Here is a 27,905-nt window from a genome sequence, read left to right as displayed (position 1 = left end):
TACTAACCCTATTCCTAACCCTAACCCAATTCCTATTCCTAACCCTATTCCTAACCCTATTCCTTGTGTGTGTAGGGTTGTTACAGTTTAGCCAGTTATTATGTTATTTGTGTGTTTTTAAACACCCTCAAGCATGTTTTAAATACATTGGCAACCTCTTGAGCACAGATATTCTCCAACCTAATATTATGGGCATATATATATTTTTTAGAGATGTGCTAAATATACCCCTTCAAGCCAGGGTCTCTTATTAAGAAGACCCTCAAACTTTTGAAAGGAGAAGTAACAACACCTCCACAGTAGAGAGGAAAGAACAATCAGAAAAATGAGCAGATCGCTCCCTTCCTTTAGTGTTTCACGTTGTTTGTCATTATATTGGGTCCTCCTATGGTTCCATAATGAACATAAATCCAGTTTTTTTTGCCCCCCTTTATCCACATATTCTCTCTTATACATACTCACCCAGTCCTCCATTATATGGCTACCAGGGCCTTGCATGGGGGAGGAAGATGGCCTATGGAAACAATAGACGACCACCATTTCGCCACCAGTTCGAGGGACAATTTAGGAGGGATGGGGAGACTAGACGGTCCCCAATTACTAGAGAGTCACATGACAAAGTTGAAAAGAAGTACTTTAAACTTCTCCAAGCAGTTCATCATGCGGAGGTGATAGAAAAGACCCAACAGTCCCAGAGATTCCCAGGGGGGATGCTGAGACAGGTCAACAGACTAACCTACTTTATTAAACCTTCATCTCCCAATGCTGAAACTAGTGCCAAAGTTAAAGCCAACACCGATGAATGGATGAGGGGCAATATGAGCATCCTGAAACAACACTATGACCTAGTGATAGCGGGGATCCTCCAGGACCTGCCCCCCCTTGATCAGACAGCATTGGACAAAGCCACAGCCTATGGCAAATCTAGATGCCGCAACCGACTCACTGCCTCATCAGTGGTTACACTGACAACCCTAGTTCAGGGTGCAGTGCGGCCCCTGGTGGGGGAGGCAGTGGACCGGGGCCTGATTGAGGCACCAGGGGGCTGGCCCGGGTTGACATCTGGGGCGTGCCCCCCTTGTGACAGCAGCTTGGAGCTGTGTGCCAATCTGGGCACTAGCCTGGGTTCTGGACCGGGCCCTGCCCCTGCCCCGGACTCTGGGCTTAACCCCGGACTTGAGCCTAGCCATGGCCCCCTCTTCCGCCCTAGTGGCGGCCCTAACCTCAGCTCCCCCTTAGGCCCGAGGGGACCTTCTCGCCCTGGCCTGTCCCCTGACCTCAACCTCTACCAGAGGGCCGACCCTAACCCCAACTCCTCTCTGGGGACCTGGGCCCTTGGGACCCAGAGCTATGCTTCGGTGGTGGCCGCTGGGCCCACCAGGGAGGTGTGACCCATGTTCCATTCAGAACAGGGCAGGGAACGGGTTGAGCTACGATCGGTGACATCTCCACCATCTACGCCAGTGGGAGATATCATGCACCCCAGGTTTGACTTGGGCCAATTGGAGGAGATGATGGCTGGCTCGCCGGGGCGGGGAGGTTGCCTGGGGGCTGGAGATATTCCCGAGACTGATGGGGCCGACCCTGGAGTTGGGCGGAGGATCCAGAGTAATGTGGCAAGAGAGGGGTCGGACCTAATCTCCTCCTCCTCCTCCTCCCCCCCTGAGACTGGAGAACCAGGGCCCCGGTCCATATCCCCCGAGGGAATACAACCTAATAGGGAACCTCTTGGGTCCAAGGACCCTCTACCGGGTCCTTGCGGTCAACAGCCTGCCCCCCGGGCATTGGCTGCCCTCGCCCCCTTACGGGGACCAACTAGACATCTCTTTTCCCTTTCAAAAAATCCACACCTGGTCCTTGAAGCCAGAGAGACCGGTCTTGGTGTTGGGGATTCAAACCTGTCCATGATTCCCAGATTCCATTATCCCTTGGTCCAGGTTGACAGCTTGCCGGGGGCCCAGATCCATCACCTCAAAGGGGTTTTTGAAAAACTAGACCCTAGCCCGACTACCCAGAAAGTACTGCTGGCCATAGGCTTCAACAACTGCCTGAGGGGCAACATGTTGACCACGATCACAGTTGGTTTCGGTGGCAAGGAGAACTTTCCCACAGGCGGAAATATTTGTCTCTCTCATTCCGTTCTCCCAGCTCCTCCCACAGACCACCCGGACATTAATTGTCCAGACGTCTCTCATTTAAAAAAAAAATACACTTGAGGGGGTGGAAGAAGAGTTATTCAAAGTCCAAACTCAAGACATAATACACTGGACTGGGGGCACAGCCTCAGAAATGTTGAAAAGTTGGATGACACAATTAAACTTATAAATCGGGGACCGGGAATTCTCACCCACACATCATCCAACATCCTAAACCTATCACTTACCTTCCAGCTGGGAGAATCCAAACGGAAGCTGCTAGAGAAAGGCCTCTCATTCATTCCCACCCCAGATAGGGTGGATAAAGACGAGCTCCGCCGGGATTTATGGGGCTATCATAGACGGCTTAAACTACTCAATCATTTTAAATGTGCCACAGGAGTGGCCCATAAGGGCCTTACAGAACCGACTAACTGGGAACCAGAGTGGGAACTAGTCCCGGAAGTCCTGAAACAACTAATTAGCCAGGACATCAGGGACCTGGAGAATACCTCCATTGAGGTCCAGTTGGAAGATAACCTGTTGAAATTAGAAAGACAAGCACTCAATAGACTTAAACAAAACCAGGACATTGTGATCAAACCTGCAGACAAGGGCTCCAAAATTGTAATTATGGATAGGAACCAGTACCTAACAGAGGCCAACAGACAATTAAACAACACAACACATTACTTACCTTTGAGTGGTTGTCTGCAAGAAGAGACCCAAGTCAGGGCCCGGCAAATCCTGCAGACTTTATACGATAGGAAATTTATTTTGCACAAACAAAAAACGTACCTCTTTGGTCCGGACCTTCCACGCCCTCGGAAATTTTATCTCCTGTCAAAGATTCATAAAGACCCCCTGAAATGGACTGTTCCCCATCAGATTCCCCACGGTCGGCCGATCACCTCCGACTGTGGGAGGGAGTCTTACAGGGTAGCAGAGTATCTGGAGAAATTCCTAGGCCCTCTGTCCCAGAAACACCCTAGTTTTGTCAAAGACACTTATGACTTTGTCAACAGGATCAGCAATCTACAGGTACCAACAGGAGCCATGCTGTTTTGATACACTTGGGCAAGAAGTTCGCCCCCTCATACGCCAACATATACATGGCAGACTGGGAGCAGACCGTGTTGCCCAAGTGTACCAAAACACCTCAATTCAATTCAATTTTCAATTCAGTTTATTTTGTATAGCCCAATATCACAAATTACAAATTTGCCTCAGAGGGCTTTACAATCTGTACACATACGACATCCCTGTCCCAGGACCTCACATCGGATCAGGAAAAACTCCCCAAAAATAACCTTTGACAGGGAAAAAAGGGAAGAAACCTTTAGGAGAGCAACAGAGGAGGATCCCTCTCCCCGGATGGACAGAAGCAATAGATGTCATGTGTACAGAATGAACAGCATTTACAAAGTTACATAAACACATTACATGAATATGACAATGTATGAATGGAACTCCAATCCATGAAACAGAAGGAGGTAGAGAGGAGGGGGGGCGGGGCATCAGCAGGGCCAATGGGAGGCCGGCTCACCAGCATCAGACACCTCCAGGTCCAATGGACCCTATGAGACGTGAAGTCACAACGACTCCGGGGAGGAAGCAGAGTTAATAAGGTGCAATGGAGAGATGTAAATTCATCCATAAGGAGAGAGAGAAGAGGAGATAGGTGCTCAGTGTATCCTAAAACATCCCCCAGCAGCCTATAAGCCTATAGCAGCATATCAAGGGGCTGGACCAGGACAAACCTGATTCAGCCCTAACTAACTACACCTCTGGTCTACATAAGATATCTAGATGATATCTTATGTAGACCTTATGTAGAGGTGTATGGAGTCACTCAGAGCGGGAGTTTGACCTCTTTATTGAGACCCTGAATGGCCATCACACTGCCATCACAGTTAAACATAATTCAATTCAATTCAATTCAGTTTATTTTGTATAGCCCAATATCACAAATTACAAATTTGCCTCAGAGGGCTTTACAATCCGTACACATACGACATCCCTGTCCCAGGACCTCACATCGAATCAGGAAAAACTCCCCAAAAATAACCTTTGACAGAACACAACAAGGTCGAATTTTTGGACACAGAGATCTTTAAATTGGAGGGACAGGATGGGGTGGGGAAGCTGGGTACCCGTGTTTATTTTAAACCCATGGATACCCACACCCTACTCTACAAAACCAGCTATCACCCTAAACACACCTTTAAGGGCTTAGTTAAATCCCAGTTGATCAGGTACAGCATAATATGCACATACCCAGAAGACGCAGAAGCAGCTACTACACTCTTCTGGGCCCTCCGGACCAGAGGATATGGGAGAACATTCTTGCGTTTCATTAAAAATGAAAGTCGGAACCGACCACAGGTCCAGGCACCAGAGGGAGCCAATGCGAGAATGGTCCCCTTTATCACCATGCTGTCTCCGGCGGCCCTGAAAATAAATGCAGGAATAAAAAAACAATTCCAGAGACTACAGACCAGGATCCAACCCCTGCCAAATTTCAAAATCATATCCGCCTTCAAAAGAAACACCAACCTCCAGGACCTACTGGTTCATGCCTCTCCGGGTAACAGACGGCCTCAAAAGAATATGTACTTCCGGGTCGCCAAATTCATTCATAACCCAGACACAGGCTCAAGGGCACCCATCCTACAAACCTTCCATATCAACTCCTCCAACCTGGTATTCATTATAGAATGTCTGGCTTGTGGGAAGATGTATGTGGGTCAAACCAAAAATACCATCCAACAACGACTCAAACTGCACATTTACCTTATAGACTGCCAGACAAAAAACACCAGAATGTACATACACTTTGGGGAACATGGGAAGGACAATCTTAGGATCTCTGGGCTGGAGTCCGGAGTGGGCTGGTATGCGGCCCAGAGACTCCGTTTAGAGGCATGCTGGATCCTCAAATTAAAAACCAAATGGCCCAGTGGCCTCAATGAAGTAGGGTGAGAGGACCCCTAGGAGGAGGAATCAAGGAGAAGCGTAGTGACTGGTGTGCCCGTGCTCTCCACTCACCCCTCTGGTGAGTGAAAGTCTTTTATTTTCCCGCTCCCTAACCCTAACCCTATTCCTGAACCTAACCCTAGATTAACCCTAACCTTCACTTTGACGGATTAAACCTAACCCTAACCTTAACCAAACCCCTAACTTCTACCCTAACCCTCTTAACTCCTAACTCCTAACCTCTAACCCCTAACCCCTGAACCCTAACTCCTAACTCCTAACCCCTAACTCCTAACGCCTACCCTAACCCGTGCACACGGTGACCATACGGCCGGTCAGACGCCGGCTGATGAGGTCACAGGAGGTTCTGCCTTCTCATTGGTCGAAGGGGAACAACAGTAGAGTTCAGCCAGAGAGCATCGCCCAGCGTCTGGAGGATTAACACAGCTGGGTGTCACACGCACACACGCACACACACACACACACACACACACACACACGCACACACACACACACACACACACACACACACACACATTATGCATATGAAAAACTACCATACGTTCGTTTGTGAGCAGAGAAAATGAAACTCTTTTTTAGTGAATCTGTCTTTTTCTCCCCGAAGAGGAGAATGTGGAACGAAAGCTTCTTTAAATAAATGCTTCATGAACAGATTTCATGAGTCACAGTTATGAAACCTGCACGGCTGTAAATGTGCTCAGGAAGAAATGAAAATGATCCAGAACAGCAGAAAGTCTCTACATCTTCCGCCGCAAACTAAAAACACATCTTTTTGACTATACCTTGAATAGGGAAGGTAGAGCCGTAGTAGCACTTTAGTAGCACTTAAATGTCCCTTACCGATAGCACTTTGTAGTTTAACACTTTAATAGCACTTAAATGTCTCTTACTGATAGCACTTTGTAGTTTAACTTTATTGAATACATTGTACTTGCTTGATTCTTGTTGTTCTGAGTTTGGACTCATGGTTTAATGCACTTATTGTAAGTCGCTTTGGATAAAAGCGTCAGCTAAATGACATGTAATGATGGTGAAGTTAAGGCTGAAGGTCAGTAGAGAGCAGAGTGAAGGTCACTAAAGCCTCTCTACCTCTTCCTCTACAGACGTCCCTCCGTCTGGAGCTCATTAAGATGCACCATGAATCATCTGAAACAAAATCTTTAATAACATGTATCTTAGTGATGGGGTTCCTCTACGTCACGTTGTGGGTTTAGAGTCCTCAACACCTTCTGAGGATTGTGAATACTGTTTCTTACCTCTCCAGTCTTTAGATGTCAGAATTCTCCACAAGCACTTGAATGCATCGACCTTAAATGTGCCTCACAAAGACAACCGGTATCTTCTGACCTGGACTGCCACTCATATCTCTACATATGACATATTTAAGAGGTTCTCGAGCTGAGCGTAACCATGTGGGTCAGCCCCTATGTTGTGTTCTTATTACACATGTTCTGTATTCATAGAAAGGCTTTCAGCTGGATCTGTGTCAGTGTGTCTGGTGTCTGACTGATCCACAAGCAGTTTATACTCATGATTGTCCTTTCTTTGTGCGTTGGCTTGAACCAGAAGATTGATTGTGTTGTTGATATCAGAGACGGGTTTTAGTCCTTCCGCTCAGTTTGTTTTTATTCTTATTATTATATATAAATATATATATATATATATATTTATATCCTTCCTCAATAACAATAACAGTTGTCTTTAAACATGTAATCCTGCGTTGTTTACGCTCATGTTCTTCTTCTTCTCTTCTTTTCTCAAATATAATATATCTTGTCAGAAATATTCACATCTTTTTAGAGTACAAAAAATACTTTAAATAAATTAAAATATTCAGTGGACTTTTGAATTTGTGCTTGTTTTAGAACAGATTAACACGGTATTGTTTTATCTCTAATGTAAAGGAGAGAGTTTCTACAGGAGCATTGATCACACACACACACACGGCTCTCACAGATTGGCTCACACGCTGTTGCTATGGGAGTTTAAGCTGCTCTGTCATTGGTCAGGCTTCGGACCGGCCGGCTGTCTGTCAGCATCGCTCCAGACAGGAAGCAGGGTGGGAGGAGCACAGGGTTGGTGTTGTTGTTGTTGTTGTTGTTGTTGCTGCTGCTGATTCAAACAGCAGAAGAAGAAACTAGTCTGTCGTCTATTTTCTCTGTCTCACTTTGTTCAGAAAATTATCCATCTGCAAACATAAAAACTGCACGTTCTTGATCTGCGGTACAAAACGGCTTAGAACACACAAACACACACACACACACACACAGGGTCGGCCGGCAGCGACCCGCTAATCCTCCACCAAAAGATGATTATTAATATGACATGTCTGGATGAAAATGTAGAAAGTGTGTGTGTGTGATTTGTATTTGTTGTTATGGGACTTTATTCATCAGCCTCTTCCTACTGACTGGTTGTATTTTGGCTCTATTCAAACAGCTGATGTATAATTGACTGTTTGTACATGTATATTCATTCATAGGATCTAGAGGTGTACATGTATATTCATTTGTAGGATCTAGAGGTGTACATGTATATTCATTTGTAGGATCTAGAGGTGTACATGTATATTCATTTGTAGGATCTAGAGGTGTACATGAATATTCATTTGTAGGACCTAGAGGTGTACATGTATATTCATTTGTAGGATCTAGAGGTGTACATGTATATTCATTTGTAGGATCTAGAGGTGTACATGTATATTCATTTGTAGGACCTAGAGGTGTACATGTATATTCATTTGTAGGATCTAGAGGTGTACATGTATATTCATTTGTAGGATCTAGAGGTGTACATGTATATTAATGTGTAGGATCTAGAGGTGTACATGTATATTAATTCATAGGATCTAGAGGTGTACATGTATATTCATGTGTAGGATCTAGATGTGTACATGTATATTCATTTTTAGGATCTAGAGGTGTACATGTATATTCATTTGTAGGATCTAGAGGTGTACATGTATATTCATGTCTAGGATCTAGAGGTGTACATGTATATTCATTTGTAGGATCTAGAGGTGTACATGTATATTCATTTGTAGGATCTAGAGGTGTACATGTATATTCATGTCTAGGATCTAGAGGTGTACATGTATATTTATTTGTAGGATCTAGAGGTGTACATGTATATTCATTTGTAGGATCTAGAGGTGTACATGTATATTTATTTGTAGGATCTAGAGGTGTACATGTATATTCATTTGTAGGATCTAGAGGTGTACATGTATATTCATTTGTAGGATCTAGAGGTTTACATGTATATTCATGTGTAGGATCTAGAGGTGTACATGTATATTCATGTGTAGGATCTAGAGGTGTACATGTATATTCATGTGTAGGATCTAGAGGTGTACATGTATATTCATTCATAGGATCTAGAGGTGTACATGTATATTCATTCATAGGATCTAGAGGTGTACATGTATATTCATTCATAGGATCTAGAGGTGTACATGTATATTCATTCGTAGGATCTAGAGGTGTACATGTATATTAATTTGTAGGATCTAGAGGTATACATGTATATTCATGTTTAGGATCTAGAGGTGTACATGTATATTAATTTGTAGGATCTAGAGGTAAACGAACCGCAGCAGGTTAACATCACAACCAAAGAGGAAAGGAGGCGAGGAAAGGAAACGAACCGCAGCACGTTAACATCACAAACAAAGAGGAAAGGAGGCGAGGAAAGGAAACGAACCGCAGCACGTTAACATCACAAACAAAGAGGAAAGGAGGCGAGGAAAGGAAACGAACCGCAGCACGTTAACATCACAAACAAAGAGGAAAGGAGGCGAGGAAAGGAAACGAACCGCAGCACGTTAACATCACAAACAAAGAGGAAAGGAGGCGAGGAAAGGAAACGAACCGCAGCACGTTAACATCACAAACAAAGAGGAAAGGAGGCGAGGAAAGGAAACGAACCGCAGCACGTTAACATCACAAACAATATCATATTATATATTGGAGGACTGAATGATGAGAGGGATGTTCCTTTAAAGGAACCATCTTGTTCCCTGAACGCCTCCTGATCAAACACACGCTGTCATCTGAGCTATTATTATCTGCTGCTTCCGCCATCGGGCGGGATGCCATAGTGTGTGTGTGTGTGTGTGTGTGTGTGTGTGTGTGTGTGTGTGTGTGTGTTGTGGATCCTGTGGATCGTGCTGTTGGCTTTCTAAATCCCATAAACCTGTACAGCATATTGAAGCTACACCACCAGTTTAACCTCGTCATCAACTGTCACACTTCCACATTATGAATGTGATGACGGTGCATTCAAGGACTCTTCATAATGCAGGATTAGAGAGTAGTCTAACCTTGTTCTCCTCCGTCCTCAGGTGAAGCCACGCGGCTGTGTGGTGCTCCCTAGCCTCCCACCTGATCACCTCTCCTCCTCCCCCTTCTCCGCTCCCCTCCCTCCTCCCTCCTCCTGATCACCATGACGACCACCCTAGAGATGATGCTGAGTCCAGGGCGCCTGGACGGCTGCGAGGACTTCAGCGGGCGCCACGAGGTGGTCCCCTCCGTGGTCTGCTCAATGTGCTGCCTCTTCGGCATCATTTACTGCTTCTTTGGTGAGTCCTGGTTCCGCGGGGCGGTTCACTCCTGAGGCCACGCCCCCGTTGACCTTTGTTTCCTCCCCTGGGTCCAGGCTACCGCTGCTTCAAGGCGGTGATGTTCCTGACGGGCCTGATGTTCGGCTCCGTTGTCATCTTCATGCTGTGCTACAAGGAGCGCGTCCTGGACACCCAGCTGAGCATGGAGGCCTCGGTGGGCATCGGGCTGGGCGTCGGCGCGCTGTGCGGCCTGGTCACCATGCTGGTGCGCAGCGTAGGCCTCTTCATGGTGGGCCTGCTGCTGGGCCTGCTGGTGGCCCTGGCGACCCTGGTGGGCATGGAGGAGCTCTCCGACAGTCCGCCGCGCTCCGTCTGGGTGCCCCTGGGTGTGCTTCTGGGCCTGGGCATGCTGTTCGCCGTGCTCACCCTGCAGTGGCAGCGCCTCTTCACCACGGCGTCCACCGCCATGTTCGGGGCGGCCGTCATCACGGTGGCGGTGGACTACTTCGTGGAGCTCTTCGCCCTCGTGCTCTACGTGTACGAGCGGATCAAAGCGGCGCCCGGGAAGCCTGTGTGCTGGCTGACCTGGGTGGTGCTGGGGGTGTGGCCCGCCCTCACCCTGCTGGGGGTCATGGTCCAGTGGAAGGTCACGGCTGAGGGCTACTCCCACACCAAGGGTACGAGTGTTTGTGACTTGCGTTAGCTCAGTGTGAGTAGCGCTAGCTCCACAAGCGCTGACTCCGCCCCCTCTGTCCTCCTTAGTCATCATTAGCCGGCAGCAGAGGAGGATGCAGGTGATGAGGATCCGTCAGCGCGACGACCGCTATCGCAACAAGAAGAAGAAGAAGCAGCCGCACGGCTCCGCCTCCAACCAGCAGCAGGCCAAGCAGCTCCAGACCGAGCCCGCCTACCGCCGCAAGCCCAACCCCATCCGCCGCTACGACACGGACGTGCTCTCGCCGGTGAGGCGCTCGTTTGTTTCAGCGTCCGCCATCTTGTCTCCATTCTTCTAACCGTTTCTGCTTCTCCTCCCAGAGCTACATCCAGAGCTTCAGAGACCGCCAGGTGCAGGACCAGCCCGCTCCGAGCCGGCCGGCGGGCCGACCACACACCGTGGTGGACATCGGCTACGACCGCGGCTCCACGACGCCCCTCACTGCCGCTGCGAGAGCCTCCCTACGAATCTGACCTCCCGGGGCGGCCCTGAACGCACCGCTCTACCAGGGAGATGCAATCACACCTGTGTAAAGACAAACTGGGTTTAGCCACACCCCTAAGAAGATGACTATATATTTAGGACTGGATTTACCCAAAATGCAACAGGTGTTTAACCCTTTACTTCATCACAAAGCCCAGTGTTCCTCCTGCTGGACCAATCAGTGTGGTGCAGAGGCGTGGCCTCTTTTTCACTGTTTCAGTAGATTCAAATGCACAAATGCATGCATGCACTTACACAGACACACACCGGACCCGGACCCGGTCAGACCAGATCCGGGGTCTCTGACGGGGCAGAAGCATCGACTTCCTCCGCCTGCCGGGGTCCAACAGGGATGGATCTGTGAAGGACTAGACGGGATCTTAAAGGCTTCCTGTCCCATCTGGACTACAACGATCCTCCTGGAAATGGGGCGGGGCTTCTTTCAGAGGGGAACCCCTCAGTCCCCCGTGGTGCTGGACCAGAACCTTCTTCAAGCGTCTGAGTCTGTTTAACGGGTGCCTTGTCCCTCTGTACCACTCAGCAACAGGAGGGGGGTTACTAGCAGTTCTTCCGTCTCAGGGGGAGGGGGGGTAGCCATGGACCAGCAAGGTACAATACTGTTGTTGGAGTCGGCTAATCGACTAGAGAGCCACATTTACACCGGCCCCTCCTTTTGAGGGTTCAAGTGTAACCACCAGCCTGGTCCTGGTCCTGGTCCTGGTCCTGGTCCTGGTCCTGACCTTCACCCCAGACGCGGTCGTCCAGGAGATTATTATCTTTTATTCCATAGATGAAAGATATGGTGTGACCCTTTTACCCTTTAGCCCGGTTGTTGTGGCAGCAGCTTCTTCCTCGTTGGTATTGCAAAGCAACCAAAGAGCAGAAGAAGAAACTTAATAATTATAATTATATAATTATTACAGGTGTGACTCCAGGCTGAGGATGATGTTCAGAACATTTCTGTCACCAAAATGTGAATACTTTATCGTCTTTACCTTTTTATAGGCAAAGTGGGGAGGGGGGGCATGACCTCCCCCCGTGTGGCTCCGCCCCCTCATGTGCATCGATGTGAAACATTAAAACACAATTAATTAATTACATTTTGACTTTCTTTTTCTAATTGAATAGTTCTTTTCCAGTGGGATGTATTATGTATTTATTTCTCCAGCTGTTGTGTATCATGACTCCATGCTTTTTAAAAGTTTATTAAAGCATGTGTTCCTGCATTGAACAACGTGTCAATCATCTTTTACCTTTCATCTCTTTTCTGAAGGTCAAAGGATCTCCTCCTCCTCTCCTTTATTTTCCTCCTCCAGCATCTCTTCATCTTTTAATCTCCTTTTTATTTGCCCTTTATTAATAAGCACAAACATTCTGACTGACCTTGAGGAACGGGTGAAAACCAGAAGAAGTGACTTCACCACGTTGTGTGAACATCTCCTCCGTTATCTTCATAGCACCACTCTACAGTCACAGAGCAGGACATCCCATAATCACCAGTCTGTAAAGTCTTCTCAATGGAAGTTTCTTCTTCTCTTCTGCAGACGATTACATGATGTCATGCTGGTGAAAACAATTAGAAAACAGTTAGAAAACAGGTAGAAAAAAATTAGAAAACAAGCAGAAAACAGTTAGAAAACAGGCAGAAATCAATTGGAAAACCGGCAGAAAACAAGGTAGAAAACAGGCAGAAACCAAGCAGAAAACGGACAGAAAGCAATTAGAAAACAAGCAGAAAACAGGCAGAAAACAGGCAGAAACCAAGAAAAAAACAGGTAGAAAGCAGGCAGAAAGCAATTAGAAAAAAGCAGAAAACAGGCAGAAAACAATTAGGAAACAGCCAGAAAATAGGCAGAAAGCAGGCAGAAAACAAGCAGAAAACAGGTAGAAAACAGGCAGAGAACCAAGCAGAAAACAGGCAGAAAACAGATAGAACACAGGCAGAAAACAAGCTAGAAAACAGGCAGAAACCAAGCAGAAAACAGGCAGAAAGCGATTAGAAAGCAATTAGAAAACAAGCAGAAAACAGCCAGAAATCAGGTAGAAAACAGGCAGAAAACCGGTAGAAAGCAGGCAGAAATCAATTAGAAAACAATTAGAAAACGGGCAGAAAACAATTAGAAAACATCCAGAAAACAGGCAGAAAACAAGCAGAAAACAGGCAGAAAGCAATTACAAAGCAATTAGAAAACAAACAGAAAACAGGTAGAAAACAGCCAGAAAACAATTAGAAAACAGGCAGAAAACAATTAGAAATCAGCCAGAAAACACATAGAAAACAGGCAGAAAACAATTAGAAAACAGGTAGAAAAAAGGTAGAAAACAATTAGAAAACAGGCAGAAAACAAGCAGAAAAAAGGTAGAAAACAGCCAGAAAACAATTAGAAAACAGGCAGAAAACAATTAGAAATCAGCCAGAAAACAAGGTAGAAAACAGGCAGAAACCAATTAGAAAACCAGCAGAAAACAGGTAGAAAACCGGCAGAAAACAAGGTAGAAAACAGGCAGAAACCAAGCAGAAAACGGACAGAAAGCAATTAGAAAACAAGCAGAAAACAGCCAGAAAACAGGCAGAAACCAAGAAAAAAACAGGTAGAAAGCAGGCAGAAAGCAATTAGAAAAAAGCAGAAAACAGGTAGATAACAATTAGAAAACAGGCAGAAAACAATTAGGAAACAGCCAGAAAATAGGCAGAAAGCAGGCAGAAAACAAGCAGAAAACAGGTAGAAAACAGGCAGAGAACCAAGCAGAAAACAGGCAGAAAACAGGTAGAACACAGGCAGAAAACAGGCAGAAAACAAGCTAGAAAACAGGCAGAAACCAAGCAGAAAACAGGCAGAAAGCGATTAGAAAACAAGCAGAAAACAGCCAGAAAACAGGTAGAAAACCGGTAGAAAGCAGACAGAAATCAATTAGAAAACAAGCAGAAAACAGGCAGAAAACAATTAGAAAACATCCAGAAAACAGGCAGAAAACAAGCAGAAAACAGGCAGAAAGCAAATACAAAGCGATTAGAAAACAAACAGAAAACAGGTAGAAAACAGCCAGAAAACAATTAGAAAACAGGCAGAAAACAATTAGAAATCAGCCAGAAAACAGTTAAAAAACAGGCAGAAAACAATTAGAAAACAGGTAGAAAAAAGGTAGAAAACAATTGGAAGACATGCAGAAAACAGGCAGAAAACAAGCAGAAAACAGGTAGAAAACAGGCAGAAAACAATTAGAAAACAGACAGAAAACAGGCTTTAAAGGCAGAATAAAGGCTGACAACACAAGACAGGCTGAAAACAGGCAGAAAACATGTCGAAAACAGGCAGAAAACAATTAGAAAGCAATTAGAAAACAGGTCGAAAACAGACAGAAAACAAGCAGAAAACAGGTAGAAAACAAAAAGGTAGAATACAGACAGAAATTAAGCAGAAAACGGGCAGAAAGCAGGTAAAAAAACAGGCAGAAAACAATTAGAAACAGGCAGAAAATGTAGACAACAGGTAGACAACAGGTAGAAAACAGGCGGAAAACAATTAGAAAACAGCCAGAAAACAGGCTTGAAAGGCAGAAAAAAGGCTGACAACACAGAATACAGGCTGAAAACAGGCACAAAAAAGACAGAAATCAGGCAGAAAGCAGGTAGAAAACAGGTCGAAAACAGCCAGAAAACAAGCAGAAAAAGGGTAGAACACAGGCAGAAAACAGACAGAAAACAAGGTAGAAAACAGGCAGAAACAAAGCAGAAAACAGCCAGAAATCAGGTAGAAAACAGCCAGAAAACCGGTAGAAAGCAGGCAAAAATCAATTAGAAAACAATTAGAAAACATCCAGAAAACAGGCAGAAAACAATTAAAAAATAAGCAGAAAACAGGTAGAAAAAAGGCAGAGAACCAAGCAGAAAACAGGCAGGAAACAAGCAGAAAGCAATTACAAAGCAATTAGAAAACAAGCAGAAAACAGGTAGAAAACAGGCAGAAAACAATTAGAAAACAGGTAGAAAAAAGGTAGAAAACAATTGGAAAACAGACAGAAAACAAGCAGAAAACAGGCAGAAAATAATTAGAAAACAGACAGAAAACAGGCTTAAAAGGCAGAATAAAGGCTGACAACACAGAAGACAGGCTGAAAACAAGCAGAAAACAGGCAGAAAACAAGCAGAAAACAGGCAGAAAGCAAATACAAAGCGATTAGAAAACAAACAGAAAACAGGTAGAAAACAGCCAGAAAACAATTAGAAAACAGGCAGAAAACAATTAGAAATCAGCCAGAAAACAGTTAAAAAACAGGCAGAAAACAATTAGAAAACAGGTAGAAAAAAGGTAGAAAACAATTGGAAGACAGGCAGAAAACAGGCAGAAAACAAGCAGAAAACAGGTAGAAAACAGGCAGAAAACAATTAGAAAACAGACAGAAAACAGGCTTTAAAGGCAGAATAAAGGCTGACAACACAAGACAGGCTGAAAACAGGCAGAAAACATGTCGAAAACAGGCAGAAAACAATTAGAAAGCAATTAGAAAACAGGTCGAAAACAGACAGAAAACAAGCAGAAAACAGGTAGAAAACAAAAAGGTAGAATACAGACAGAAATTAAGCAGAAAACGGGCAGAAAGCAGGTAAAAAAACAGGCAGAAAACAATTAGAAACAGGCAGAAAATGTAGACAACAGGTAGACAACAGGTAGAAAACAGGCGGAAAACAATTAGAAAACAGCCAGAAAACAGGCTTGAAAGGCAGAAAAAAGGCTGACAACACAGAATACAGGCTGAAAACAGGCACAAAAAAGACAGAAATCAGGCAGAAAGCAGGTAGAAAACAGGTCGAAAACAGCCAGAAAACAAGCAGAAAAAGGGTAGAACACAGGCAGAAAACAGACAGAAAACAAGGTAGAAAACAGGCAGAAACAAAGCAGAAAACAGCCAGAAATCAGGTAGAAAACAGCCAGAAAACCGGTAGAAAGCAGGCAAAAATCAATTAGAAAACAATTAGAAAACATCCAGAAAACAGGCAGAAAACAATTAAAAAATAAGCAGAAAACAGGTAGAAAAAAGGCAGAGAACCAAGCAGAAAACAGGCAGGAAACAAGCAGAAAGCAATTACAAAGCAATTAGAAAACAAGCAGAAAACAGGTAGAAAACAGGCAGAAAACAATTAGAAAACAGGTAGAAAAAAGGTAGAAAACAATTGGAAAACAGACAGAAAACAAGCAGAAAACAGGCAGAAAATAATTAGAAAACAGACAGAAAACAGGCTTAAAAGGCAGAATAAAGGCTGACAACACAGAAGACAGGCTGAAAACAAGCAGAAAACAGGCAGAAAACAAGCAGAAAACAGGCAGAAAAAAAGCAGAAAAAAGGCAGAAAACAGATAGAAAACAGCCAGAAAACAAGCAGAAAACAGGCAGAAAACAGGCAGAAAGCAATTAGAAAACAAGCAGAAAACAGGCAGAAAACAATTAGAAAACAGGCAGAAACCAAGCAGAAAAAAGGCAGAAAACAGATAGAAAACAGGCAGAAACCAAGCAGAAAACAGGTAGAAAACAGGCAGAAAACCGGTAGAAAACAGGCAGAAAACAATTAGGAAACAGGTAGAAAACAGGCAGAAAACAATTAGAAAACAGGCAGAAACCAAGCAGAAAACAGGTAGAATACAGGCAGAAAACAATTAGAAAACAGGCAGAAAACAGGTAGAAGACAGCCAGAAAACAGGCAGAAATCAATTAGAAACAAGTAGAAAACAGGCAGAAAACAATTAGAAAACATCCAGAAAACAGGCAGAAAACAGGTAGAAAACAGCCAGAAAACAATTAGAAAACAAACAAGCAGAAAACAGCTAGAAAACAGTTAGAAAGCAGGCAGAAATCAATTAGAAAACAAACAGAAAACAGGCAGAAATCAGGTAGAAAACAGGCAGAAAACCAGTAGAAAACAGGCAGAAAACAATTAGGAAACAGGCAGAAAACAGGTAGAAAACAGCCAGAAAGCAGGCAGAAATCAATTAGAAAACAGGCAGAAAACAGGCAGAAATCAGGTAGAAAACAGGCAGAAATCAGGTAGAAAACAGGTAGAAATCAGGCAGAAATCAGGTAGAAAACAGGTAGAAAACAGGCAGAACACAATTAGGAAACAGGCAGAAAACAATTAGAAAACAGGTAGTAAACAGGCAGAAAGCAATTAGAAAACAAGCAGAAAACAGGTAGAAAACAGACAGAAAACAATTAGAAAACAGACAGAAAACAAGCAGAAAACAGGCAGAAAACAAGCAGAAAACAGGCAGAAAGCAATTAGAAAGCAATTAGAAAACAAGCAGAAAACAGGTAGAAAACAGCCAGAAAACAAGCAGAAAACAGGTAGAAAAGAGGTAGAAAACAATTAGAAAACAGACAGAAAACAGGCTGAAAATGCATAAAAAAGGCTGAAAACACAGTAGACAGGGTGAAAACAGGCAGAAAACAGACAGAAATCAGGCAGAAAGCAGGTAGAAAAAACAGGCTGAAAACAGGCTGGACACAGGCAGAAAACAGACAGAATACAGGCTGAAAACAGACAGAAAACAGACAACTTGTCGCTGCATGTTGTTTTGTGAGGTCAAAGGTCAAAGGTCGTGGTGCCTATTGAGCTTGTAGAGTCACTTCAGCTGTTTAGTGCAGAATGGACTCAAAGTGATCTTTGACCCGGTCTAATGGATCAATAATAATGTACCCATTAGCTTAACAGTGAGGGGTTAAAATAGAGTGGATTAGAGTCACATTGATCCACTCAGAGTCATAAATCCGTTATTATGAAACACATGTTCTAATAAAATATCAACATCACTGAGCTTAAAGTTATGTTGTTTCAGGCAGAAAACATATTTTTAAATCAACCTAAAATATAAAGAGGATCTGGATGTTGGAGAACTTTTTACTTTTAAATCCATTTTGATGGATTTGAAACAAAAACTAAACTAACCTTTAAAAAGTATTACACACTTTTTAAAATGTGTTTACATGCTTCTTATATTAAGTTCTGCTGGAGGACTATGATGCTTTTTAAATGATGATGGATCATAAATCAGGGGTAACAACTCTCATCTGCAGGTGAACTGCATTGTGGGTGAGGACAGACTCCAGAGCTTCCTCTAGTGGTGCGTTCAGGGTACAGCAGGTGTGTTCTTCTGATGTTATATATACATGCCCAGCTAGATACCCTCTGTATGTATGAATAAGGAGGTGCACTGAAGCTCCTCCCATCGATCACTGAGACACTGAGGAACGTTCTTCCGCTTGCAAGATAATAAACAATAAAGACAGCTTTGATTCTTTTGAAGATTGTTTATTGCAAATGATTAATTTGAACTTCAACTCTCCTCCCGATCAAACGTAGAAATCTTCCATCACGGCGGCCGGGAGAACCGGACCGGCTGGGAAAAGGTTATTGAGTTTGCTGCAAGAGCATCAATGACGGAAATATATAATACTAGAAAGCTGCTGAAAATGTAAAATTGTAAAATGAAAAAAAGAGATGAATTACAATCCAAGAAAGGAGAGAGAGAGACAGAAGGGGAGAGAGACAGATAGAGATGGAGAGAGACAAGGAGAGAATGAGGGGTATAAAAAGACAGACAGACAGAGAGAGAGGGAGGGAGGACAGAGAGAGAGAAAGAAAGAGGGGAGAGGGAGGGAAAGAGTGACAGAGAGGGAGAGGGAGAGAGAGAAAGAAAGAGGGAGGGGGAGACAGACAGAGAGAGAGGACAGAGAGAGAGATGGAGAGAGAGGGAGAGAAAGAAAGAGGGGAGAGGGAGGGAAAGAGAGACAGAGAGGGAGAGGGAGAGAGAGAAAGAAAGAGTACCTAAAACCAGAATAAGTGTGAGACTGGTCCGATTAGCTGCACCTGTTCATGAGTGACTGAGTTTTTGCTGTGAAGAATATCTCCCATAGCCTCCAATTCATTTATTTTTTTCGGAAAAAGCTTAATATCATATAGAACTTCAAAAGTAACACCCCAACATAATTATATTTCCTGAGACACAAGACTCTTGCGAACCCATAAACGCCACTTGTGGGTCTGTATGTTAGACGATGTGTCTCTAGTCGCGATTTAATTCCCTTCAAATCCCTTTATAAATGAGTTTATGATGTAATTATGACTCAAACGCCCCCAAGAGGAGAGAAGACTCCGGCCGACCCCTGCTCCCTGTGACCTGTCCCAAGGTGCTCTGGCCGACCCCTGCTCCCTGTGACCTGTCCCAAGGTGCTCCGGCCGACCCCTGCTCCCTGTGACCTGTCCCAAGGTGCTCCGGCCGACCCCTGCTCCCTGTGACCTGTCGATGCTCCGGCCGACCCCTGCTCCCTGTGTCCTGTCGATGCTCCGGCCGACCCCTGCTCCCTGTGACCTGTCGGTGCTCTGGCCGACCCCTGCTCCCTGTGACCTGTCGGTGCTCCGGCCAACCCCTGCTCCCTGTAACCTGTCGGCCGACCCCTGCTTCCCTTGACCTGTCGGTGCTCCGGCCGACCCCTGCTCCCTGTGACCTGTCCCAAGGTGCTCTGGCCGACCTCTGCTCCCTGTGACCTGTCCCAAGGTGCTCCGGCCGACCCCTGCTCCCTGTAACCTGTCGGTGCTCCGGCCGACCCCTGCTCCCTGTGACCTGTCCCAAGGTGCTCTGGCCGACCCCTGCTCCCTGTGACCTGTCGGTGCTCCGGCTGACCCCTGCTCCCTGTGACCTGTCCCAAGGTGCTCTGGCCGACCCCTGCTCCCTGTGACCTGTCGATGCTCCGGCCGACCCCTGCTCCCTGTATCCTGTCGGTGCTCCGGCCGACCCCTGCTCCCTGTGACCTGTCGATGCTCCGGCCGACCCCTGCTCCCTGTGACCTGTCGATGCTCCGGCTGACCCCTGCTCCCTGTGACCTGTCCCAAGGTGCTCCGGCCGACCCCTGCTCCCTGTGACCTGTCGATGCTCCGGCTGACCCCTGCTCCCTGTGACCTGTCCCAAGGTGCTCTGGCCGACCCCTGCTCCCTGTGACCTGTCGATGCTCCGGCTGACCCCTGCTCCCTGTGACCTGTCCCAAGGTGCTCCGGCCGACCCCTGCTCCCTGTGACCTGTCGATGCTCCGGCTGACCCCTGCTCCCTGTGACCTGTCCCAAGGTGCTCCGGCCGACCCCTGCTCCCTGTGACCTGTCCCAAGGTGCTCCGGCCGACCCCTGCTCCCTGTGACCTGTCGATGCTCCGGCCGACCCCTGCTCCCTGTGACCTGTCGATGCTCCGGCCGACCCCTGCTCCCTGTGACCTGTCGGTGCTCTGGCCGACCCCTGCTCCCTGTGACCTGTCGGTGCTCCGGCCAACCCCTGCTCCCTGTAACCTGTCGGCCGACCCCTGCTTCCCTTGACCTGTCGGTGCTCCGGCCGACCCCTGCTCCCTGTGACCTGTCCCAAGGTGCTCTGGCCGACCTCTGCTCCCTGTGACCTGTCCCTAGGTGCTCCGGCCGACCCCTGCTCCCTGTAACCTGTCGGTGCTCCGGCCGACCCCTGCTCCCTGTGACCTGTCCCAAGGTGCTCTGGCCGACCCCTGCTCCCTGTGACCTGTCGGTGCTCCGGCTGACCCCTGCTCCCTGTGACCTGTCCCAAGGTGCTCTGGCCGACCCCTGCTCCCTGTGACCTGTCGATGCTCCGGCCGACCCCTGCTCCCTGTATCCTGTCGGTGCTCCGGCCGACCCCTGCTCCCTGTGACCTGTCGATGCTCCGGCCGACCCCTGCTCCCTGTGACCTGTCGATGCTCCGGCTGACCCCTGCTCCCTGTGACCTGTCCCAAGGTGCTCCGGCCGACCCCTGCTCCCTGTGACCTGTCGATGCTCCGGCTGACCCCTGCTCCCTGTGACCTGTCCCAAGGTGCTCTGGCCGACCTCTGCTCCCTGTGACCTGTCCCAAGGTGCTCCGGCTGACCCCTGCTCCCTGTAACCTGTCGGTGCTCCGGCTGACCCCTGCTCCCTGTGACCTGTCCCAAGGTGCTCTGGTCGACCCCTGCTCCCTGTAACCTGTCGGCCGACCCCTGCTTCCCTTGACCTGTTGGTGCTCTGGCCGACCCCTGCTCCCTGTGACCTGTCGATGCTCCGGCCGACCCCTGCTCCCTGTAACCTGTCGGTGCTCCGGCCGACCCCTGCTCCCTGTGACCTGTCGATGCTCCGGCTGACCCCTGCTCCCTGTGACCTGTCCCAAGGTGCTCCGGCCGACCCCTGCTCCCTGTAACCTGTCGGTGCTCCGGCTGACCCCTGCTCCCTGTAACCTGTCGGTGCTCCGGCTGACCCCTGCTCCCTGTGACCTGTCCCAAGGTGCTCTGGCCGACCCCTGCTCCCTGTAACCTGTCGGCCGACCCCTGCTTACCTTGACCTGTCGGTGCTCCGGCCGACCCCTGCTCCCCGTGACCTGTCGGTGCTCCGGCCGACCCCTGCTCCCTGTGACCTGTCCCAAGGTGCTCTGGCCGACCTCTGCTCCCTGTGACCTGTCCCAAGGTGCTCTGGCCGACCTCTGCTCCCTGTGACCTGTCCCAAGGTGCTCTGGCCGACCTCTGCTCCCTGTGACCTGTCCCAAGGTGCTATGGCCGACCTCTGCTCCCTGTGACCTGTCGGTGCTCCGGCCGACCCCTGCTCCCTGTGACCTGTCCCAAGGTGCTCTGGCCGACCTCTGCTCCCTGTGACCTGTCCCAAGGTGCTCTGTCCGACTTCTGCTCCCTGTGACCTGTCCCAAGGTGCTCCGGCCGACCCCTGCTCCCTGTAACCTGTCGGTGCTCCGGCCGACCCCTGCTCCCTGTGACCTGTCCCAAGGTGCTCTGGCCGACCCCTGCTCCCTGTGACCTGTCGGTGCTCCAGCTGACCCCTGCTCCCTGTGACCTGTCCCAAGGTGCTCTGGCCGACCCCTGCTCCCTGTGACCTGTCGGTGCTCCGGCCGACCCCTGCTCCCTGTGACCTGTCCCAAGGTGCTCTGGCCGACCCCTGCTCCCTGTGACCTGTCGATGCTCCGGCCGACCCCTGCTCCCTGTAACCTGTCGGTGCTCCGGCCGACCCCTGCTCCCTGTGACCTGTCGATGCTCCGGCCGACCCCTGCTCCCTGTGACCTGTCGATGCTCCGGCCGACCCCTGCTCCCTGTGACCTGTCCCAAGGTGCTCTGGCCGACCTCTGCTCCCTGTGACCTGTCCCAAGGTGCTCCGGCCGACCCCTGCTCCCTGTAACCTGTCGGTGCTCCGGCTGACCCCTGCTCCCTGTGACCTGTCCCAAGGTGCTCTGGCCGACCCCTGCTCCCTGTAACCTGTCGGCCGACCCCTGCTTCCCTTGACCTGTCGGTGCTCCGGCCGACCCCTGCTCCCCGTGACCTGTCGGTGCTCCGGCCGACCCCTGCTCCCTGTGACCTGTCCCAAGTTGCTCTGGCCGACCCCTGCTCCCTGTGACCTGTCCCAAGGTGCTCTGGCCGACCCCTGCTCCCTGTAACCTGTCGGTGCTCCGGCCGACCCCTGCTCCCTGTGACCTGTCCCAAGGTGCCATGACTCCTGCTCCTGCTCCTGCTCCTGCTCCTGCCCCTGCAGAAAGCTTACGAGAAAAGTACAGCCCAACACATGCAAACAATGCAGGCAGTTCAGGACTGCAGAGACTGGGCACAAGGGGGTAATTTACAGGAACAGGAAAAATAAGTAACCTTTTCCTTGATTATCCTCTGACACTGGACATTACTCTTGTATATAGTTGTCTAATATGTTTATTTTATTATTGTGTGTGGCCAATATTGTTGTATTATATGTGATCTTGTCCTCATTTATTGAAATAAAACGTTGCTTTTCTACGTTTTGTTTTCCAACTCTTGTCTTCAAATGACTAATGACTGTCCAATACTCATAAAGTATTACAACTCATACTCATAAAGATAATACAATTACAATGTATACATCAATACTATCTCAGTCGAATAGATGCACTTCTATTATGAATATCATAAATCTCAATCCTGCCGGGGTCGGGGTTTGAACCCGCACATTTTTTTCCTCTCTTTTTCTTCCCCCCCTTCTCCCCTTTCCTTTTTTCTGCCCCCTCTCCCTTGACAGACTATTCTTCCCCTGCAAGCGAGTCCATTGTTGTCCATTGTGATGCCCAAGCGCCATTGGCCCATCCATTATTGAGGGAGGACAGCGATTGGCCGCTGACAATGGTTTTATGAACGGGAACAATATTACATATTGTTATTCCAACAGCATAACTCTCTTGGCGTGTGTGGGAGTCGACTCACATATCGTGATATTGATGCGTTGGAAGAATGAAGAAACCAAATAAATATGTATTAATATGGATTTTTTCTGTTTTGTTTTTTTTGCGTGTGCAGAAAACAAATAAATATACAAAAGACTTTTTATGATTTAAGATCATTTATGATTATTTGATTAATCTTTAAGGCTTAAATAAGTCTGAAATTAGTTCCAGATCGAAGATTATTATTATTAAACTCCAGAAAAACCCTCAAACTGGAGAAGCTGCAATCAAACCGTCTTTCTTTGAATGTTAATAAGTATAAATAAGTATAAATGATTTTTACAGGTTTTAAAGCAGATGAAAGCTAAAGACGTGTAGCTCCTCCATGTGGACTGAAGGTGGCGGTGTTTCATTACTTTGAGCTCTTCTGGATAAAGGATTTCAACTAAAAAACTTATATTTATATATATATAATATTATATATAACATATATACTACTATAAAGTCATATTTCTGACTACTAAAGATACTTGTATTTATATATTATATACATAATATATAACATATATACTACTATAAAGTGATATTTCTGACTACTATAGATACGTATATAGATACGTATATTTATATATTATATTATATATAAGATATATATAGTACTATGAAGTCATATTTGTGACTACTATAGATATATAAATACCCCCCCCCCCCCTATATAACAACTTTCCGGTGTGGCGGCTCCGGGTCTCAGACGCCAGAATGGAAACGCTCCTCGGTGCGCTCACTGGCTCTCCTCCCTCTCCTCCTCTTCCTCCTCCTCTTCCTCTACCTCCTCCTCCTCCTCGTCCTCCTCCTCCTCCTCATCCTCTTCATTGCGCAGCGGCACTCCGGCAGCAGCACCGCGCCGGGACGCGTTCCAATCCGCTCAGAGAGTAAACTATAACTTTAAGGATGAATCCGGATCTGGACGCTTCTCAGCTGGTTGGAATATAAACGCGCGGACTGATGCGCACGGAGTGATGCCGTGCGCGTGAAGCTGCCCCAAACTCCAACACAGAGTCCAGAGGCACCGCAGGAACCGGAGGCACCGCAGGAACCGGAGGCACCGGAGGAACCGGAGGCACCGGAAGAACCAGAGGAGCGCGTGATCAGACCCCAAGACAATGATGTGATGGACAGATTTCCCGCACGCGCAATCTTGGAGTGGACGTAACCAAAGTGAGCCCGTTACGCACGGAGACCCGCTCGGGGCCGCGCGCCCCGCGACCCGAGAACGTGCCTCCTCTCGAACCCAAAATGAGTGTCCGTCTCCTCCGACTGGCACTCCTCCTCCTCCTCGTGGCTCGCGCGCTCCCCGTCCGCTGCACCGCCGCGCCCGCGACCGAGGCGGAGGCGCACGCGTCGTCCCGGGACACCTGCGCGTCCTGCGGCGCCGCGCAGCCGGAGGACGCGGAGTCCGGCCGGCTGAGCGTGGACTTCCTGGAGGCGGTGAAGCGGCACATCCTGAGCCGGCTGCAGATGCGCGAGAGGCCCAACATCACGCACCCGGTGTCGCGCGCGGCCATGGTGACGGCGCTGCGGAAGCTGCACGCCGGGAAGCTGCGCGCGGACGGCCGGCTGGAGATCCCCAACCTGGACGGGCACCCCATGAGCAAGGAGGTGCTGGAGGAGAGCTCCGAGATCATCAGCTTCGCGGAGAAAGGTGCGTTCAGGAGCCGAGGAAAGAAGCGGCTCTTTGTGCACTGAGTTCATCACAACTTATTTCATTAAACAATCACAACTTATTTGAAGGAAAACATTTTGATTCAGAGAGAAATCTGACATCTTTAATACAATCAGTATTAACTTTAGTCATCAGGTTGTTTCTTAAAGAATCCGCTGACGTAGATCTCCATGGAACACCCGCTGCTCCGGACCCTGAACGTCTCATTTCACCCTAAAAACAGAATCTGTGAAACATCTGGAAGACCAAATTAAAGGAAGTCATAACTCCTCATCATGAAAGAGGCCGAAGACACTTGTTGTCCTCAAGAAGACACACACACACACACACACACACACACACACACAGAGACATACAGACACACACACACACACACACACACACACACACACAGTGACATACAGACACACACACACACACACACACACACACACACACACAGTGACATACAGACACACACAGACACACACACACAGTGACATACAGACACACACACACACACAGACATACAGACACACACAGACACACACACACACAGTGACATACAGACACACACACACACACACACACACACACAGTGACATACAGACACACACACACACACACACACACACAGTGACATACAGACACACACACACACACACACACACACACACACACACACACACACACACACAGTGACATACACACACACACACACACACACACACACACACACACAGTGACATACAGACACACACAGACACACACACACAGTGACATACAGACACACACACACACACACAGACATACAGACACACACAGACACACACACAGTGACATACAGACACACACACACACACACACACACACACACACACACATAAACAGACACACACACACACACAGACACACACACATAAACAGACACACACACATACACAGACACACACAGACACACTGCTCTCTCTGTGTGTGTGCGTGTGTGTGTGTGTGTGTCACTGTGTGTGCGTGTCTGTATGTCACTGTGTGTGTGTGTGTGTGTGTGTGTCTGTATGTCTGTGTGTGTGTGTGTGTGTGTCTGTATGTCTGTGTGTGTGTGTGTGTGTGTGTGTGTGTGTGTCATGGCCTGGTTGTTGAATCGGTCCCCTCAGTATCAGGTCAGAGCTTTTGTGTCGGCCAACCGTGCGGCCTGAATTCAGATTGACGACAATTCAGTGTGTGTGTGTGTGGCTGTGTGTGTGTGTGCGTGTGATTAACATTTTTTAATTCTTTTTTCAGGTTTTAATTTCTAATATTTTGTTTATTTCTAATATTTAGTTTGGTTTTGAGGGACTCACTGAAGTACGTTTCATATTTTCCTCCAGAAGCGTCTTCAAAGCTTCACGACGTCCTCAGAAAGAATCCGTTGTTTTATTTATTCATCGCTTGTTGATCTTCAGAAAGAAACCAAGAAATAAATATTAGTGTGAAGTTACAGCTGCTGCTTTCTTCTTCTGCGGAAGAAACACATGCAGAGGGCTTCTTGTTCTTCTTGTGAGGGGTCTGCTGAGACCTGCACACCTGTGAGACCTGTGAGACAAAAGCAAAATAAAAGCAGAATAAAAGCAGAGAAGCGGCCTTCATTTTAAAGTGAGCACCAGTGTCAGGACTGGGAGGACTGGGAGGACTGGGAGGACTGGGAGGCCTGGGAGGACTGGGAGGACTGGGAGGACTGGGAGGCCTGGGAGGACTGGGAGGCCTGGGAGGACTGGGAGGACTGGGAGACCTGGGAGGACTGGGAGGACTGGGAGGCCTGGGAGGACTGGGAGGCCTGGGAGGGCTGGGAGGACTGGGAGGACTGGGAGGACTGGGAGGGCTGGGAGGGCAGCTCCATGAGATCTCATTTTCAGGCAGCATTCAGTGCAGCGTCTTTGAAGCTTTGTGCGCTGCTCTCTTAAGCCCCTCCCTCGTCTCATATTGGGCCAACTCGGAGGCCAAGTGGCCGCGAGCCCAACGGCTTCCTGTCACAGTCCGCCGGATCGATGCTGCCACCCTGAGGGGGGCGTCGCCCTTTCAGCTCCTTGCAGCTCTTTTGGCCGCCGGTTGTCGTTCAAAGCTTGATAATAATTAATAATGTGCTCTGTTCCCCAGACGACATGGTGACGTCCAAGTCCAGCCTGTTCTTCCTGATCTCCAGCGAGGGGAACCAGAACATGTACGTGACGCGGGCTGCCCTCTGGCTCTACTTCAAGCTCCTGCCGACTCCGCTGGAGGTGCGCCTGCGGCGGAAGGTGACGGTGAAGGTGTACTACCAGGAGCCGGGCCTCGGCAGCAAGTGGAACCTGGTGGAGAAGCGGCTGGAGCTGAGGCGCAGCGGCTGGCACACCTTCGCGCTGACGGACGCCGTGCGGCTGGTGTTCCAGAAGGGCGAGCGGCGCCAGAATCTGGACGTGCGCTGCGAGGGCTGCGAAGCCGGGGGCGTCTCGCCCGTCCTGCTCGACCACGCCGACGAGTCCCACCGGCCGTTCCTGGTGGTGCAGGCGCGGCTGACCGACAGCAAGCACCGCATCCGCAAGCGGGGGCTGGAGTGCGATGGCAGCAGCAGCCTCTGCTGCCGCCAGCAGTTCTACATCGACTTCCGGCTCATCGGCTGGAGCGACTGGATCATCGCGCCCTCGGGGTACTTTGGGAACTACTGCGAGGGGAACTGCCCGGCCTACATGGCGGGCGTCCCCAGCTCCGCCTCCTCCTTCCACACGGCGGTGGTGAACCAGTACCGTATGCGTGGCATGAGCCCCGGCTCCATGAACTCCTGCTGCATCCCCACCAAGCTCAGCACCATGTCCATGCTCTACTTCGACGACGAGTACAACATCGTGAAGCGCGACGTGCCCAACATGATCGTGGAGGAGTGCGGCTGTGCTTGATTCGAGAGTCCACGGTCACAACAACGGAAAGGATATGAAAACAGAATATTTATGCACTGTGGAGGGAACACACACACACACACACACACACACTCTCATGTATGCACACAAAACAACTTGTATATATATTTATGTTTGCTGATATATTGCGTTATATTCTCTGGTGGTTTCAGTGAAGAGTTCTCTTCCACATCTTTAAGTATCCACT

At 48.2% G+C, this 27,905-nt stretch overlaps 2 protein-coding genes across 2 annotated transcripts in view; both read left to right on the top strand.

Annotated features, from left to right (window-relative positions):
- Nucleotides 1–12,120, top strand: part of LOC117741988 (transmembrane protein 198-B-like) — a 19,129-nt gene extending 7,009 nt beyond the window's left edge. The window contains exons 3-6 of the mRNA XM_034549300.1: nt 9,475–9,711; nt 9,789–10,370; nt 10,456–10,655; nt 10,729–12,120. Coding sequence (XP_034405191.1) covers nt 9,576–9,711; nt 9,789–10,370; nt 10,456–10,655; nt 10,729–10,881 — 1,071 coding nt within the window. The 5' untranslated portion in view covers nt 9,475–9,575 and the 3' untranslated portion in view covers nt 10,882–12,120. The remainder of the gene's footprint in view (nt 1–9,474; nt 9,712–9,788; nt 10,371–10,455; nt 10,656–10,728) is intronic.
- Nucleotides 12,121–24,382: 12,262 nt separating this feature from the next.
- On the top strand, nt 24,383–27,697 carry LOC117741963 (inhibin beta B chain-like). Its single transcript, XM_034549263.1, has 2 exons — nt 24,383–24,788; nt 26,922–27,697. Exons 1-2 carry the CDS (start codon nt 24,383–24,385, stop codon nt 27,695–27,697), a joined length of 1,182 nt encoding a protein of 393 aa, XP_034405154.1.
- Nucleotides 27,698–27,905: the final 208 nt, after the last annotated feature.

Source organism: Cyclopterus lumpus, chromosome 2 (genome assembly GCF_009769545.1).
Source record: "Cyclopterus lumpus isolate fCycLum1 chromosome 2, fCycLum1.pri, whole genome shotgun sequence".
In the NCBI taxonomy this organism is placed as follows: domain Eukaryota; kingdom Metazoa; phylum Chordata; class Actinopteri; order Perciformes; family Cyclopteridae; genus Cyclopterus; species Cyclopterus lumpus.
This window is presented reverse-complemented; position numbering and strand designations above follow the sequence as displayed.